Source organism: Podarcis liolepis, assembly GCF_965112155.1.
Source record: "Podarcis liolepis genome assembly, chromosome: 6".
NCBI classification, from domain to species: domain Eukaryota; kingdom Metazoa; phylum Chordata; class Lepidosauria; order Squamata; family Lacertidae; genus Podarcis; species Podarcis liolepis.
The window spans coordinates 51,307,751-51,321,126 of record NC_139559.1 but is presented as its reverse complement, the minus strand read 5'-3'; the positions used below and the strand labels follow the sequence as shown (position 1 = coordinate 51,321,126).

Sequence of the window (13,376 nt, the reverse complement as noted above, 5' to 3'; positions counted from 1 at the left end):
CAGCACCAGTGGTCTCAGCATCTCAAGACGCGAACACCACCAGCATCTTTTATTCTCTGACACTTTCCCAATGCCCAGTAAACTCACATACTCCCACTGGCTCCTTTGTCTGTTTGTCTTCAGGAAGCCACAGCAGCACTTAAGGAGGAATGCCAACTTCAGCTTCTGGCAATTTGAACCACTGTTTGAGTTACACCAGAGAACCCTGCATGGTTCTCTATGCCTCAATGAAAGCTGGGGAAGGCAAAGACTTGACCATGCTAGCATGTTGCCATGCAAGGAATCCCAATAACTTTGCTCTCTGGGCCTTTGCACACTTATTTGCCCCAATTTCCCCAGGCACAGGTCTGCACTTTAAAGTTCTGTGCCTGGCATAGGCATAGCATGGGGGGGCGGCCCTGGGTGCAAACGGGCACCCCCACTGCAGGCACCTTCATTAGAGCCTGGCTCCATGTGAGAAGGAGCTGCGCCTTGGCTGCTGAGCTCGTGCCTGGCCACAGCTCTGCCCCTGGGTCAGGCCTGATCCAGCGGCGAAGAGTAGGAGGAGAGTAGGTGGCAGCTTCCATGTCCTTCTTATCCCCTGGACACTGGCACATGGGAGGCCGTCCTCTGTGCACCGCCCCCCTGGAGGGCACGCCCCACGCACCCATCCCAGGTAGCACTGGCTTACACTCCGCCACTGGTGCCTGAGCATTTTTGTTTGCCCACCCCTTGCTGTTTGCTCTGTTAGAACACTAATAAGTGCCCCCTCCCCCGGGGGAAAGACAGTGATAGAAGAGGAAGTTAGGGTAAGCCCATTGTCTACAGTCTGACTGCCAGTGGTTCACTGCCATCCCTGCCAGAGACTGAACCTGGGACATTTTACATGCAAAACATGTGTTCTACTACTGAGCTATGACATCCTCCTTGAATCTCAAGAAAGGTGTTTCTTGATACTATTTTCCACTCAACTTTGGACACAGAAGTCAGAACTAAACCTCATTTCAGCCTAGAGCACACAGATAATCCGTCATACACTCTATATGGTTATGTTTGAACTAGTTTTTAAAAACCAGCACCAGAGTGTCTTCCACGTCTCCTGTGAGTTTTCAATATGTGGAATATATTGTGGAAATATGTGGAATATGTGGAAATCCATTTGGTTTGCTGGTTGACAGGAAGGAAGGAATTCTGTTCTTAAATCCATGTGCTTGGAAGTAAGACTAATTGATTTCAATAATGCTCACTTCCAATAAAGTATACTTAGGATCACAGCCTTAGTGGATATGTTTCCAAACTTAATTACAACTACCCAATCTTTTTCCCAGTCTTTCTCCCACATGAATACCAGCCCTAAGTGCTGACATATTTCAAATATACATGGACAGTTCTCTGGTCTCTCCCTCTCCCCTACAGCCACAATGAGCAGATTTAATTATTAATCTTTTATCGTCTATCACTTTTAGAGATGAAGCCCTGAGGTATTATGTGATTTCCCCAAGGTCATCACAGAAGTACATGGCAAAGCTGTTACTAGGGATTCAGGAACACTGATGGAATCTAGGTACATAGTGCCTTTTCTGGCTTAAAGTACAGAGAAAATTTAGTAAAGAATCTATCCACTGTGAGACTTCATCAAACTCTTCCTCCTCAGAGGAACGTTAGTGGTTGGGCAGACCACCAGAAACAATAATGCAGCATCAGAATTCCCTGCCATACCTTCCCTCTCTTCTTTTTAAACTTCAATGCACTGTTACATGCCACTCCAATCGGCTGCGCAAGATTCCCGGGGTTTCAGGCATGCTTATCAAGGGTTAGTGTTTCCTTTGGGAATGAGGTTCAACAAAGGCTGTAGTGTCTTTATGATAGATGGTTTATTTACACATATATACAACCTGGAGCTGTCAATGGTAGGGCTCACAGCAGTAGCATCCCAATAGCTGCCAGCTCATTCCATAGTAACAACATTGGTAAGCAGAGCCCCATCCTTTTCTCTGCAGCCTTTCTTGCACTGCAGGGCACAACACAGGAAACAACACCATAGCTTATCAGCTTTCCTTTTTTACTCTCCTCAGAAAGAGACCACACATTTGTATTCTCACACCTATTTCCTTTGATCCTGTGTTGTGTTAATACCTAATCCTCTGATCTCTATAATTGCTTATCCCACCGCCCATCACCTCACAAAGAAGCCTGACTGACTTCGTTAACACTTGTTGCTTTCGTGAATATTACACAACCCAGGAAGTGTGCCTAGGTAAATTAACCCTTCACATATGCTAATTCCATATGCTAATTCCAGGGGATTAACAGTGGCTAACCCACAATTTAAATACACACAAGTCTGGCTATTACCAGTCCTAACATACCAGTTCTAATTAAATCCTAACATTTCTTAAACCCAAGCATTTAGCACCCACCAAACATTACGTACTGCATCTTCAACAAATAATCCTTGTGTCTCAAAACTTGCACCCAAACATTTATTTTAGTCAACTGTTAGTGGCAGGTGGGGGGGGGGATCCCATTTTGAAAATTAAAATCCAAAATGTGCAAGCCTACATAAAATGTGAAATTTAAGTAAATTTGCCCATTTTCTTTGCACAATTTTTGGCATCTTGGATCGTTCCAGGGCCAATTTGCAGGTCTTTTTCAATGCCAGAAACGTGTGAGTGGGACCCATTTATCTTGCCACTAAATAACTATAGAGAATCCCAGCAAACCAGGGATTGAGGAGGAAGGACTTCTATGTCAGAGAATGGTGTTTCTAGACCACTACTCTTCATCCTTTTCAGACCCAGTACCCACTTTTAACCTAAACATATATTTAAGGGCCATTTCTTTCTTTCTTTTTCACCATATACTTAAATGGTGGTAGCACTGCTGTTGCAACCCACCTTAGATCAGCCCATGACTTGATAGGGAATCTTGACCCACCAGTTGAAGACCAAGGCAGACTTACACTTAGTCTAGCTATTAAGTGAGAAGCGCAGCACCTTTTGCATCACGCAGGCCTGTTCTTCAAGCAAGTGCCACTTGAGAATAACAATTCTGAGGCCAAGAGGCTGTAAGAAGAATTCAAAAGCCCCCTCTTCTTAACGTTCTTAGGTGATGGTGGGAGAGTGAAGGGAGGGGGACGCCATGTGGCGACAGCAGACAAGTGATCTTGGTTACACAGGACCCCTCAACTATCCTGCCTTAATCCCTTCACTCAAAGCAAATGGGATTCTTTGTTGCTTGAAGCTTCAAAGGCTCAATCCCTGCTGGGAGAAAAGGCCTTTTTCTTCCTTATCTGGTGACTGTCTCTAACTCTCTATATTTACTTCCAAACAACTAATCTGCCTATTGAACGCCTCCTCAGGCTTGGTGTTTGGGACAGATGAGTTATCACCATCCAGCAATGAGCACAACCAAAATGCACAGTACAAGAGCTGCTTTTCATGCTGCTCTTTCCTACTCCCTTGTGAGGCACAAAGGCGAATAAGAAGATTCTTGATTTTTAATTGATGTTTTCCCTTTTACTTGCATGCCTGCTTCTGCTGTGTATGTTTGTTTCTGAATCAAGAATGGCAGCTCATGATCTGCCAGAGTAGCACTAAGACCACACTGTATAGGGTGTGGCGCACACATTACTAGTAGCCTATGACAGCAGGTAGCACAACAACCTACAAAGTTTTTCTGCTTGGTCCTAAGGGCCACTTCCGACATTATTCGGCAATGACCCTGCATTTGCCACCACATACACATTTGTTTAGCCACAGCTAAGCACACCCCACCCCTAACACATTACAGATGGAGATTGGAGACAGAGAAGATAGAATTGCTGCAGACACCCACTTCACCAAACTAGTGTCTCTGGTTCCAGAGCACCCAGTGTGAAGGTCACAAGTTAAGATGATTTAATCTCCAATTGCAGGGACCCAAAGGCCAATTCTAGTAAAATCTGGAAGTATTTTAGAACGCTGAAATGGTTTTACAATGGGTTCTAAGCATGCCCACTACGTATTGAGGCACTAATATAAAGAGGGATGCAGGAATAAAGACTTAAGTGACTGTCCCCTGCCCAGGGAACTTCAGGGTCTGTGTACAGGACAAGACAACTGTTTGATACCACATACTGTTATGAAGATTATGAAAGGAAGATCAAATTGGACCAAGAAACAGTGTTTGTAGGGGCATGGAGGATATTGGAAAACAATATGTGACCAAATTTGACTCACTTACCTTGGGAGTACCTGGAGCCATGACATCCTTCAATATAGAGTTCTTACTGTCAAGAGAGAAAAGAAGAGTATCAGTACCATACTGAAAGTGGGCAGATAAATTCTACAAGGTAAGACTTTTCAGACCTTGGGGGGGGGGGGTTGGTGCTGTAAAGCCCTCTATGATGAGATCCAGACAACTAGGAACTCACTTTCCACACAGAAGACCATCACCACCACACTGTACCCAACTTTCTATCCCTATTATTTATATATTACATTTGAATCCTGCCCTTTCTTCAGAGCAGGATTGGTGTTCTCACAAAAACCCTGTGAGGCAGATTAGACTGAGAGACAGTGACACTCAGTGCTACCCTGTCAACTCTGAAGCTGAGCAAGGATATAACGTTGACTTCCTGTATCCAAAATCATACTCTAGGTATCACAGAAGCTCTGAAGTGCATCTGCCTTTTACACCTACATTATTCTTGTAGCATAATAAAGTTTTCCATGTCCACTAGGGAGGCAGGCCTGGCCCTATGGGAAAATACACCATTAAGTATCATAAACAGAAGTAATGCATAGTGTTGCAATTTGAAACCATGGCCATTTAACTGGACTGGCTCCAGCTTCTGGAGACGTCTTGGGCAACTTGGACAAGGACCCTTTAATAACTCTCCTTGTTCTCTTTGGCTCTCCTCATTCATTTATGCAGAGGAGAATGAGGGACAGCAAGATCGGAGGGAGGAAGGCAACCAAACTGGAAGCAGAGCATGGAGTGAGGCAGCTGGCACACCATTAGGTTGGGGCATGGGCTGCAAAGACCTCCATGATCTGGTTCTGAGGCATGATGGTCTGGAGGTTTCTCATGCCCGTGTTACAATGGCCTTCCCAAACCACTACACATCCATTCACAACTCTTCTTACACCAAAGACTCCATTGCTCAAAGATTGGATAGACATACCTCAAGCATTCCCCCACAGCAGTGCTTTCTCTTAACTTAAATTTCTCTGATAGGAACCCAAGAGTAGATCCTGCCAATTTCTCTCATCTAGGCAAAGCAACAATTGCCCTCAAATACCACATCTCTCAAGGCTCCTGTATATGTGGCCTGTCTCATGCTGTCCCCTCTTCCACAGGGTGTTCCAAAGCCAATTATCCTCCCCTCATGACCTGCCATTGTGAGCAGTCCAGCTGTAATTGCAGCAGTGGCTTCACTGCTTTGCAAAACAATTGGAAAGCACTCTATGGCCTGTGACCCATGAGCCAGGCTAATAGGTAACTTACTCCAAAGATTTGTGCCAACGGGGAATAAGAAGAGGTTAGGCTGGCTCTGGCATCCAGCGGCAAGTGGAGTGAGTTCACTGGCAATTCCCCCATTCCCAAGATCAAAGGCTGCTCACCCACTAGCTTAAAGAAGACTCATAGGCAGGGTAGCAGTGATATTACCTAGTGATTGGAGCGAAGGGTAGCACTTTACCACATTGCAGAGTGGATGCACAAAGGGAGCTCTATGGTACCCTGATTAAGCTGTTGAGGGGGTGGGGAGAACTAAAGCACAGCCCTGAAGGGCAGAAGGAAGCAAGGCATGCAAACTAGTCAGAACTAATGGCGTACACACTTGGCAAATCTCAGGCAGATTCTTAAAAAAACACAAAAACACCTCAACTTAGTTAAGGGTTTGCTCTAGTGTCCCTTCCAAACCTAGTCAATCCTAGTAGCAAATGACAGTCAAAGTGGTGGCATTCACTTTCAGTTAGTTGTCCCCTTACTGGTTCTGGGCCCTGGCAAATTCCCAACCCTGATGACTTCTTGAAGTGGCCATGTTGGGTAAGACAAGATCTTGGATGAAACCACAGCCCAGTCCAGGAGAGGCAGGTAAAGGGGTGAAACTGAAACCAAAGTGTGCTGAAAAAACAGGTGATTTGGGAAACCATTAAGAGACCTACTTGCCATGCAGAAAAGTAGTTAGCTGTGCTGTGGATAACTTGTCTCACAACGCATTACCACCTGCTCTTACTGCTTATGGGACACAGAAACTGGTTGAAAACTCTACAAGCACTTGCCACTTTGTTTGACCAGAAATCCTGCTGCAAAGTTAGCGTCCTGTGGGACGCTGATGTGACAGGCACCTTCCTGGTATAACCCTGTCTGGGTGCAGTCATTCATATACACTGCCTTGTTGCTGTGTGACGGATTACAGTCTCTATTAGTCGGAGGATACCTGATAAGGAATTACATTTCTAAATATAAATGGTTACATTTCTCTGCAGTTCACATTTTCCCTGAGACCCTTGGTCCAGTATGGATCTCAGCCCTTGAACAAAATTAATGTACAGAGACGCTAGCAGGAATGAAGAGCATTAGGTATCACACAGGACTGGGTCACAGGAGGAGAATGTGGAGCAGAGAAAAGAGAGACAAATTACTAAAATTAGAAGGGCCTTTCTCCAGGCTGTAGGAATTCCTTCTTTCTCTCTGCTTGGTTGATTTGTTAATTTCACTCCATTTCTATTTAACGGCTGGAAGGAGGTTCACACTAGGGTGATCCTCCCCCTCCCCGCCCTCCCTGGAGCAAGATGCTTCAGATTTAATAATGCCTTTCACCCTCACTCCAGACAGGTTAAATTTGAAACAATTACATATCAAAGGCGACGGGGCGGGGAGACCCCGCACTGTAATTTTTTTGGTTATTAAAGTAATCTCTCTCATGTAAATTCTCCAGCTAACATGCCACAAACAGCATTAGGAAATAAATGATTTCCCCATGATTCGATTTACTGATACAAAGCACCTGCAACAGGCAAAAATGGGGCTCTGAAATATGTTACCCAAGCTGATGTCTTGCGCTTGCAGGGCTCCCACAGCTGGAGGTCCCTCTTCTTAGCCTTGGGGGGGTTGATGGATGGATGGGTGGATAGGTAGAGGGGAGGGTGGTGTGGGGGGGAGGATAGTGGGGAGAGAAGGAATTGTACTTAATAATAAAATTTGTATGCAAGTCGGCATCCCAAGCTAGGGATGACTGATCGGCAGCCAGAAAGTATTAAAAAGCCTTGCTAAACAGATGCTGACAATAGAACAAGACATATCAAATCAGATCTATTCTAGAAGCATTAACACACACACACACACACACACACACACACACACACACACACACACTTTTCTTCCCAATCACAGCAATATGGGAGACATCAATAAATTTTTATGAGACTTTTAGAAGATCAACATGCTACTGGATGTGACAAAAAAGCAATGTGGCTGTCATGTTCGCTTTGTCGGGGACACTTTAGCCCCAGATGTCGAGCTGTGGCAGCAGTGAGTAGAAATTGAATTTGGCTAGCTTTAATCTGCCTTTTGTTGGCAGATGGCTGGGTGTAGAAAAACGAAGTGAGGAGGGTATTTTGAAGGTGTTGGCTCCTGGGGACTGCAAAGCTTCCCATGCCACCACTGCTTCTTTGTCGCAATCACAGCCTCCTCAAAAATTGAAGACCAAAAGTCATCTCAACCTCAATTCTACCTCCCTTCTCAATAGCAACCAATGCGCTTTTTGGGGTCACTCACAAAAAGCTGGTCTTTTGTGCACACTTCAGGGAGGTAGGAGGCCAAGTTATCCAATTCCAAGGGAAGTGTGTTGTGTGTGTTGGCATGTGTGAGATATTTACCTATTTAGAGAGCAATCCCAACCCCTAGATTCACTGGAGATGTTTTCACTGTGGGGAGCCCCCCAAACTGGGTGTTCTGGGGCTGAGTCAGAGGCGGTCAGGGGTGTGCCAGGTTCACAGCTCTTTCATTCCCCTGGGAGGCACCAGGATTGGGTCCCTCAACTATGTCTGCTGGGAAGCCAAAGCGGAAATTAAAAAAAGTAGGAGCCACCCGAAGATAAAAAGGGAAAAAACCCTGGCCAGCATAAGCCAGTGTTGGATTGCCCATTACTTAATGTCATTCCCCTCCAGTTAGTTTTGCTCTCTTTGTACTATTTTCTTTCTTTCTAACCAATCCTTACTAAATGATTGTCAAAAGTGGTTTTTAAGATTTGTCATCGTGGAGACACCATACTCTTCTCCTCAGGGCGGGGAACAATGGTGGCCCACCATTCCTCTCTCTATAGCCCTCAGGACTCTCCCCAGGTTATACATCCTCCTGAGACACACCCCTCACCAGCCTTGCTTTGCACCTTCCTTGAGGGCTTTTGCTTGGCTGGATGGAGGATAGAGAGAGATGTGTGAGTCTGAAGAAACTAGTCTACCATACAGAAGTTACCTTCACATTTATTGCTCTGCCCACTTTTGCCTCTGGCCCTAACCAACAGTGACATGTGGCTCTCGGAGGACTGCCCAGAAGGGAATGTGGTTCCTATGATGTTGGCAGTTAAATATGCTTTATGGTATTTAACCAATTCTTCCTTTCCATGATGCAACAAGGAAATGAATGGTTCTTATTTTTATTTATTGAATTTATTAGTTGCTTCAGTGCCCAGGGCAACCCAAAGCAACTTACAAATGAATGGACAAACAAACAAACAAACAAACAAACAAACAAACATTACACCCCACATGGATACATGAAAACCAAAAGGAAAGAGAAATACATTAAAAACATCCCACACACTTCTGAAAGACCACAGATAGTTAAAAGGCCAAAGCTTTTGCCTGGTGTCAGGTGAGTCTCCCTGTGGGGAGCACTCCACAAACGGAGCCACCGCAAAAAAGGCCTGTTCCTGTGTTGCCACCCTCCAGGCCTCTTGTGTAGGGAGCACACAAAGAAGGGCCTCAAGATGATGAGCACAGTTAAAGAAAGTTGAGAATATTTAAGGAGTATAAGTGCTTCTGATTCTACTCTCAGTAGTAACAGCACATGCTGAAGATCATTTAACTAGCAGTAACTAGTCCAGATTAATTCATCTAGAGAATTAGAATGTGATTTTTGTGGGTCACACTTCAGTGCATTAATACAGTCTTACCAGGTCAGGCCAAGGGACCATTCTTCCTACAAGTATTGCATATCTGTTGCTTCATTATAAGAACACATAACCCAGAACAGGCTGACGCCTCCATTTCAGCCTTTTCTTCTGGGATTAAAGAACCAAGTCAGAGATCGTGTTTTTAAACACACAGGTAAGTTATGTGCATAGGTAAATGTATTGTGTAAAGCGGCAACACTCTCTCTTGTCCAGTCCTTCCGAGAGCAAATCATTAATCGCTAGCCTGATGGTTGGGAAAGTGAGAGGCCATAAGCAAAGAGAAACCTTCCTTCCCATAAACAGTGGTGGCAAATTAAAAATGGTAAAAGGGAAATCACGACCTTTAAAGTTCAAACACTTTCCAGCACCTTTTAAAGTTTTCTGCTCCAGGCCCTTGCAAAGAGCACAATCTTTGGAGACCTCAGAATTCTCTTTAATCACTAAGCAAGTCAGGAGCGGTCTGAAATGATCACACATTTACATAGTAATAACCTCAACCGACACTCCCCACATTATTTCATGGCCAGCATATTGCCACACAGCGAGCGATCCATGTGGTTTAAATTATAACCCATACATAGGAAATTACTTGCTAACTATGATCTTCACAGGTTTGTCTGACACTTCTAATTAAGATGATTTACATAGAATTATCCTTTGAAAGCAAAAAATGGTGCTTTGCTAGCTAATAAAATATAATTACTACATACCCCCCATCCTCCCACCCTTTACAAGTTACAGTTAGTTTTAATCTGTTTGGGGAATTGTTTATCCAGTTCATTATGATAGCACAACTTACTTGCCCCTTTTAGGTAGCAGCAGATCACAAAGAGGCAGGAATTAACAGATGGGGAATAGCTATCATCCCCTAATGAGGCTAAGGGGGAGTTTGTGGGTAAGATTTTCGTTCTTGGGGCTTTGCATATTTCTAAGAAAAATCATTGTTTCCATGTTGATCCACTTTCTACACACAAATATATGTGTTAGTATTTGGCTATGTTGCAAACACATCTGTTATGAAGCAGAAGCACATATTTACAAAGCAATCCTATTGGGGAGGGGAAGAAGAAACACCAGATTCCCAGCCCTGCTGGGCTCACATCAGCAGAGGGTGGGGAAAGCTCCATAGACTCTAATGGGAGGGAAATCATTATTTCCTGTTCCAAGGGAATGCCCAGTAGGGAGCTTTAGATCCACTGAATCCAAAGCTTTCCCCAATGTGCCCAGGAAACCCACACACTTGTTCTTTCTGTTATTGGAGTACCAACAACACAGCTCTCTGCCACCACTATAAGGAAGCATCCTGGGGTCCCTCTCTGATGGCAGACCTCCCTCTCCACCAATGGTGGAGAAGATCTGCTGTATCCTATGACCCCCAGGATGCCATTCCTAAGCCATAGGATCACACTTTTACTGAGTTTGTAACACAACTGATCCTGAACACTCAGACTGCAAAGAGTAATTTAATATTTGGCAAAGAGCAAGTCAGCTGGGAAGTTCTCCAACAGAAACCACATGGAAATGAATGGGAGTTATACAATAATTCAAAAATCTATTATCCTCTTGAATATTTAATCGGGGGGGGGGGGGGGGGCTTTGCAACTTCTGCTTCTATGATCACCACTTGGTCCACATAAGTCATCATCTTACTTGCTCTCCTTCATGCAATAAATATAGTTTTTAGTACTCCAATCTAGAGTGGACCTCATTTTCTGCTGTTTAAAAAATACATTAATTTGATTGCTTTTCTACAAACTAGTTAAAAGTGTGTTCTAAATTGTCAATGGCACAAGAGTCTCAGCTATCTAGAGATGCATGACTATGAACTCCCTTCCCAAGTCTTGCCTGACATCTGATGGCTCTACTTGTAGAGGCCCCACTTGATCTTCCTGAAGAGCAGTTGACACTACTGGGCCAAATGGACCACTAGTCTAATTCAGTATAAAACCGGACAGACTAAGGGTTATCCTGAGGCATCTGCTTTAAAGAGGTCATGAGCTTTCCTAACTCCAGCTGACACCAAGTGAGTGAGTGAAACTCTTGACACCTCATTCAGCATCTTAATAGCAGCCTGCCTTATTGGTTTTAGAAGCGTTTAAAATTAAGCCTCTTGATAAGAATTCCTTTTTGGAATAACAACATTTTACCTTGAAATGCACTGCTTACACAATGACATCCAATAGCAAAAGGTGCTACAATAGAATAGGGGCAGTGAGCTGGCTTCAACCATATGAAGTGTGTGTGTGTGTGTGTGTGTGTGTGTGTGTGAAGGAGGGGGAGAGGCAATAAACAGAGGCAGTGAAAAAGTAAATCGGAAATTTTAAATGTCACTTTTAATCAGTGACTGTTCCATGGGAAGGCTCAACATGAAGGAAGCAGGGATTCGTTGTTGGTTTGTTTTTGTTTTTTTGGTGTGTGTGTGTGTGTATGTATGTGTGTGGCCTATATCAGCTAGTAGTCACTGGGAAAATGCTCCAACATGAGAGAAAAATATTGCTTGCCAAATGGGGATAAGTACAGTGAGCCTGCACACTGCCACTTTTAGATAAAACAAAGTGGTCTAAAAGTCTGTTTTTACTTTTCTTCACTCCAGCCTCCCAGAAGCCCAAATAAAATCTGAGGATGACATGAGCATGAATGTAAAATTGTTAATCATCCTGGCTTATAGTTTGATAATGGATGTGCTTCAAACCTAACTGAAATGAGGGACCCTAGCAGAGCACGTGGAGTTTTGTTGGTTGGTTTCATTGCTTTGACACAAACTTCCATATAAAATAAGTTCATTTATAGCCTTCATGAATGCAGGCAGTATTTAAAAATCTGACAGCAATCTGTATTTAAAAAATATAGATGCATAGGACCATGGGAAGCTGTCATGCTGAGTCAAATCATTGGCCCATCTAGCTCTGTACTGATACAGACAATACAGACTCTATTTTGACTGGCAGCAGCTTTCTAGGATTTCTGACAGGAATATTTTCTCAGCTCTTACTGGAGATACTGGGAATTGAACCTGTAACCTACTGTACACAAGGCATGTGTTCCTCTACTGAGCAACAACCCTTCTCTTTCCCGCCTGCTATCCTTCCCTGTTATATTTTCATGGTGTACAGCGATAGGTATCCAACTAGCTCATTCCATCAGCACAAAGATTTCTGCTTGCACAGTGGAACTCCCCCTCTCCCAGGCCCTCCTAAATCTGTTCTGGGTTTCTGCCCAACCACCCACAGAAGATCTGAGAAGGGAACGGGGGGGGGGGGCACACAAAAAAGGGGCAATTCTGTTGCACGAGCAGAAATCCTTGGGCTGATGAGTTATTTGGAAACAACCCAAAGCTTTAAGTAAGAGTTGCCTGGAAAGTGGTACTAAGGCAGGTGTAGCCTCTGTGCTTTGCTGTCTGAGCTAGGATTGGAGCTTTTTCTCAATTAAATTCAGTTCCACCTGACCTCCACATTGTAGAGGGAGCATCTACTCATTTTGACTTAGGGCTTATCCTCACTTACCATTTGCTCCGCTCTTTCCAGGAACAGGTCCACACGTTAAAGCTCTGTGTCCGAGCACACACACACACACACACACCCTTTCATTTTTTGCTCTGGAGCTTTCCCCACAAAAATCTGCTCTTTAAAACTGAATCACAACAAACAGCTATTTGGGATTTCTGCCTAGAAAGTGTAGAGTAAAGGTTTCTGAGGGCTTGTTATAACAGTAAGTAAATGGATGTCCCAACCACACTTCTATTGTTGCACTAATTCTACCATTCAGAGACAATAGCAGAATAGTCAGTCCACACATTGGAGCACAGGCAATTCTGTTACAGTGCGAAAGTCTATGGGGAGCGGTTATTGCTTTTGTTTGTTACTGTATAATGTTATGCATTTTTGTGCTTTTATACTGTAAACCACCCTGTGATCTTCAGATGAAGGGCAGTATAGAAATTTTGATAAATAATAATAGTAATAGTAGAATTACTATAGTAATAGTACAGTTGTGTTGGAGAGAGCAACCACCTGACCATCAAAGAACTAAGCAGAAAACAAATCTACCCTCACAAAATGGGAGGGTAGTGCTGCAGGGAATGGGGAAGACTTTAAAAAGCTTGGCACTCAATGCTAAGCAAATGCTAGCCCCAAGAGACTCATCTTGGCACTTCCCCAAATCAGCAGCAGGGTAGAAATGGTACATCTGCTGAAGCAGCCAAACTCCAATACAAGCAATTGACTTGCCCACA

General features: G+C 44.0%; 1 protein-coding gene across 13 annotated transcripts in view; it reads right to left on the bottom strand.

The window, feature by feature from the left end:
- The window catches only part of RNF220 (ring finger protein 220), a 326,551-nt gene that overhangs the window by 104,477 nt on the left and 208,698 nt on the right, over positions 1 to 13,376 (bottom strand). For 7 of the 13 annotated variants that reach the window (XM_083509604.1, XM_083509606.1, XM_083509607.1 and 4 more), the window contains one exon: positions 4,204 to 4,249. In XM_083509604.1, coding sequence (XP_083365730.1) covers positions 4,204 to 4,249 — 46 coding nt within the window. Of the gene's footprint in view, positions 1 to 4,203; positions 4,250 to 7,013; positions 7,071 to 13,376 lie in introns of all 13 variants that reach the window. The other 6 variants (XM_083509608.1, XM_083509602.1, XM_083509596.1 and 3 more) reach the window with 1 other exon arrangement.